Here is a 4973-nt window from a genome sequence, read left to right as displayed (position 1 = left end):
CACCCAAACCTCAAGACGAAGGGCTTAAAACTCTTTTTCTACAGGGGGGCCTCAACCCGATACGCTGGCGTATCGGGTTTTGTAGGATTCGTAGAACGCCTCCATTTTCTTCGATCGCGCTGAAATTTGGCGTGTTTACTGAAAAGATATAGCCTCAGCTTCCCTGAAAATCTCGGCTTTCTAGCTTTCATTACGCCTACATGACGTCCATTCTAATTCAGGCAATTTGAGCCGATGCGATGACCAAATTTTCAATCGATCGCGGAGCTCTCGCGAAGCGGTTTTTCTAAAGTTTTTCAGCCAAAAAATTACACTACAGGCTTCGGAATAGATAAAGAAAAGGATTTGTGGTTCATTGGATGGGATTTCAAGCGTTAAAATCGCTGAAAAGGTAAGATTAATTATTTAGCAATACGATTGCGTGTCTGGAGCACATGGTCCTTTGATCTCACAGAATTGTGTTTTCCCTCAAAATATTCGCTTGTTTTCGCTTTCGCTCGCACATATTTACCTTTATTACATGTCCAGTGAATAGTTTTATCCTCTGGGATGAATTTTTCGTCGAAAAATCGGTTATTTGGGTGGTTTTTGGCAAACAGATGTTCATTATTCGTAATGCGATCGCTTCCGTTGCCGTTAGCAACGGGTCGCAAATTTGACTTGTCATCACTTTATCACATTACGCATTGATCGCTAATCTGATTAATTCAAAAAAATCAAAAAATATTCGTGCCTCATCAGTTTTCGGTCAAATTTATGTCCAAGAAAGCTGATAAGATGAAGAACATTTTTGTCGGTCATTAAAAAATTCGTAATTGACCTTGAAATGGCCAAATTTGTGTGGAAAACTGATTTTACACCATTTTAATGTTATTTTTGTTAAATTTTTTTTTTTCAACTTTCGTTTTTATAAAATATTGTAGTTCTATGTATAGAAGTTATATGTTTTTGGAAAGCTTATTTTCATAGCTTTTTGAGAAAAAAAAACATTTTTTTGTGATGGCTGACTTTGCCTGGAAATTCCTGGAAATTCCTGAGTAGAAAAAGAGTGTACTCACCAGTTGCTTAGTCAAAAAAAGGTTGAGGTGCTCTTGCTTGCTTATTCAAATAAAATCTGTGACAAGAAGAGAGAATTCATAAATTTGCCGTTTGGTGGCCCCATTAGCTTAAGGGAAAGGCGATAGTGAAGTAGGTTAGCCTGTGAAGACATTATTATAGACATTATCTAGCTATTTCAAATTAGGGTTTGGGCCGAAGGAACATGGCTACCAGGCAGGGATGGCAGAGAGGCGACAGTGAAGTGGGTTAGCCTGTGAAGACATTATATAGACATTTTAGACATTTTCTAGATATTTCTCATTAGGGTTTGGGCCGAAGGAACATGGCTACCAGGCAGGGATAGCGCGAAAGCTGGTCGGCTCAGCCCTTTCAGGCTGCCATGTGAGGAAGGGAAACGATGCAACATCACGTACATAGTAACATAACTTTTAGAGCACATATTAGAAGAAAACATCGCAGGGCGAACTGAAAGCAAAACAAAGGGAACACATTACTGGAGAGAACAAACCAATAACACTGCCCAAACCCGGCATTTGTGAGTAAAGCACGCATAACAAACAAACATAACTGAGTACAAACCAGGAATAAGTGTGCATGCAAACTTGAAGGGAGACCAGGGCATAGCGCTGCACAAACCTGACGTTCGTAAGGCAATGCACGCATACCAATAAACGATATCCAAATCCTACCACCCGTCCCCCTCGGCCTGCTGCTCACTTTTAGAGGCATTTAAATATCTGTCTACCCTAAGGGTGAAAGATAAGGAGCTTATTTTTGATCAAAATGTTCCCCACATTATGAAACTTCTTTGTGAAAATATTTGTCTTTGTTATTCCAAGGCTGGAATTGCTTCTCCGGAAAGCAAAGAACAGTTAATAATCGCCTTAGAACCTGAAGGAGGTGCAATCTTCTGTCGGGAGAGAAAAATGAGAGACTTTGCTGATCAAACAGGAGATGCTAGTGTGTCAGATGTCCTGGGTCGTCCTGGACAAAGATACGTGGTGATGGACATTGGAGGTAGAGCTTATTATAGTTCTCAAGAGTTCCTCGTGCGTTAGAAGGAGCCCGGCTCCTGTAATAGATATGTTTAGCCCAAATTATGAAAACCCCGAAAGAGTAAATGTGATTCACGGCTTTTGGGTTTAACTTTTCAAAGTCATTCTCATCAGAGTGCTGCAGTTGCAAAAATAAAGCCTGGAAAAAAATATCAGACCTCGACTCCATTTTGATAACTAGGCTTAACAAAAATCACCAATTCCTTTCCTATACAGTTGAGCTTCGATCAACTGCAACGAAATTATAATAAAAAAACACAGCAAAAATTGGAAAAGAAGTAATCCAAAATTACGGCTAAATTCAAGCAGCTAAAAACCATATAAATACCCTTTACAGTAGTCTTCTCCCGTTTACAATCGATTTGTGTTTTACACATTTGCAAAGGTGGAACACTGGATGTCACTGCTCATGAGATCCTGGACGACGGCAACATGAAAGAAATTTACCAAGTTACCGGGGGCGCTTACGGTGGAATCTACGTGGACGGAAAGTTCGAAAAGTTGCTTGAAAATCTGTTCGGGATTCCAAACGTCAAGGAATATCGCAAAAAGTTTCCTGCAGAGTGGCTTCGCCTGATGAATGATTTTGAAATGAAGAAAAGGGGAAGGCGAGCGTTTGATGATAAAATCACAAGAATTACCCTCCCACGCGATTTTGTTCAAATGATCTCCGGGCCCAGCGCCTCCGATTTGGCCACCTGCCTTGCAGAATCTTGCAACCTTAATGATGTGGAGATTTATAATAACGAGTTCCTCTGCCTGGAACCAAAAGCGATGAAGAGTCTGTTTGATCCTGTAGTTAATGGCATCATACGTCACATGAGAGAGTTGTTAAGCAAGCCTGCGCTTAACAACGTAAGCTGTTTATTTATGGTTGGTGGTTTTGCTGAGTCTGTCATCCTACAAGAAGCGGTTAAAAAGGCGTTCGGTTCAAGATGTAGGGTACTCGTCCCAAACTACGCTGGCATTGCAGTTGTTCAAGGGGCAACGATGTTTGGTCAGACACACCGAACTATTGTCAGTTCGAGAGTCATGGCCACAACTTATGGTTTTAGTGTACACCATCGCTTTGACCCCAAAACGCATGACCCTGAAAAGAAGATAGTAGCTGAAGGTATCGCTTATTGGAAAGATATATTTGATCTTATTGTCAAAGAAAATGATGTTGTTAAGGTTGGCGAGAAGAAGCGTTTCACACGGATACCAATATATAGTAATCAGGAAAGTGTAACTTTTCAGTTTTTCACCTCCACTGACCCAAATGTTAGGTACACAACAGATTCCTCGGTGGGGCCCTCCATAGGAAAGTTGGTCGTTGATTCACCCGACACCTCAAAAGGAACGAAGCGCGACATCGAATTATGCATTTTTTTCGGAGGAACGGAAATAAAAGTGACTGGAATTGATAAAACCAGCGGCAATGCTACGACTGTGTACCTAGACTTTTTAACTAAATCGTAAATGGAACAATTCATGAGTAGCATGTGTTAGAAAGCAACTTTTGAACTAAAACATCAGCAACAACAACAACAACAACAACAAACAGAAAACAAAGCAAAACAAAACAAAAAGCCATGACTAGCATGTATTAAAACTCAACTTTTGAACTAAAAAAAAACAACAACAAAACAATAACAACAACAAAACAAAAATCTTCTGAACTAGTAAGACTAATGATAATTTGAGCAGTGGCAACTCCTTTCATTAAACCACTCGCAGCAACTTACTTTTTAGCAATCAACGCTTCTTACTGAAAGAGACCTTGGAAGAGAGATTTCTTCAGGTATAATGATGTGATCTCATAAAAACGTGAAGGGGCTGACTATTTTCTATTGGGTTGACTACATAGTCGTGATATTTAATTAGGGGTTCTTAAAGAAGAGTTTTCCATTGGCAAGTAACTGTACTGTCTTTGTGCCTAAGTGAAGGTCCGTTTAATGTACAGAAGACTTACATATGTTGTAATTTTAATTCTAGCCTTATTTGGTAATTTAACAGTACATGAATCTACATCATAGCTCAGTTCTTCTCGTTTACGTCAAGGACTAGCTAGTAAAGTGGTTCACCACACGTGACTTAAGTAACATTTTGTAGTCTAGTTTAGAATATTGTAACTTTTGACAGTTTAAGTAGTTGAAGCACGTTTTCTAGATATATTCGATGTATTGAATTTATCCTGATATTTATCAGTACAAGAAAAATGTATTAACATTCGGTGGAGCTGAACTGTAAGTGAAAGTGACAATGAATGTAAATATTTTCCTGTTGGTATGAAACGCGCCTGTGCCACCATGGAAATAATTCAGTCTATTGTTATAAGCATATGTGAGGTTTAACAGGTGTAATGTATTCATCTCAGCTCTCCAACTTTCAAATTTTACGTCGAATATAATTTATTCATTTAATTTTAGGGAATGGAAATCTCCTAATCGCCTCTAGTCCCCAGAGGTTGGTGCGCCTGCACTTGGTTGGTGAAAACATTTCCATTTTCCCCACTGGGTTTTGGCATCACGCAGTCTCACACCTTTATAGCTTGAGTGGTAGTTATTTTGCTGGTCACCTTTAGTAAGTAGTATCTCATTTGAGCTATGTAACGTACTAATATTAGTACTACGTACTTGTTTGAGCTGCATCCCTATGTGCGAGTCGTGAATATAGATAGGACCTGATATTAAACTGATATTACTCAGTATACGTATGGTAAAAGTATACCCAAGCAACAGCACTTTTCCTTGCATTCGCATTTGTTCAGGTTATATGGGTTAGCATGCAAAAAAGAGAAGTATAATTAGGTTGAAATTTTGTTGCAGTAAGTAATGAACTGGCCAAGCAAATGGTCTATCTATCCTTTTGTTTTTT

At 39.2% G+C, this 4973-nt stretch overlaps 1 protein-coding gene across 2 annotated transcripts in view; it reads left to right on the top strand.

Annotated features, from left to right (window-relative positions):
- LOC137985088 (heat shock 70 kDa protein 12A-like) overlaps positions 1-4681 on the top strand; it is a 23800-nt gene extending 19119 nt beyond the window's left edge. The window contains exons 4-6 of one of the 2 annotated variants that reach the window (XM_068832563.1): positions 1899-2076; positions 2500-3228; positions 4526-4681. In XM_068832563.1, coding sequence (XP_068688664.1) covers positions 1899-2076; positions 2500-3228; positions 4526-4680 — 1062 coding nt within the window. In that variant the 3' untranslated portion in view covers position 4681. Of the gene's footprint in view, positions 1-1898; positions 2077-2499 lie in introns of both variants that reach the window. The other variant, XM_068832555.1, reaches the window with a different exon arrangement.
- Positions 4682-4973: the final 292 nt, after the last annotated feature.

The sequence above is a fragment of the Montipora foliosa genome, chromosome 2 (assembly GCF_036669935.1).
Source record: "Montipora foliosa isolate CH-2021 chromosome 2, ASM3666993v2, whole genome shotgun sequence".
In the NCBI taxonomy this organism is placed as follows: domain Eukaryota; kingdom Metazoa; phylum Cnidaria; class Anthozoa; order Scleractinia; family Acroporidae; genus Montipora; species Montipora foliosa.
This window is presented reverse-complemented; position numbering and strand designations above follow the sequence as displayed.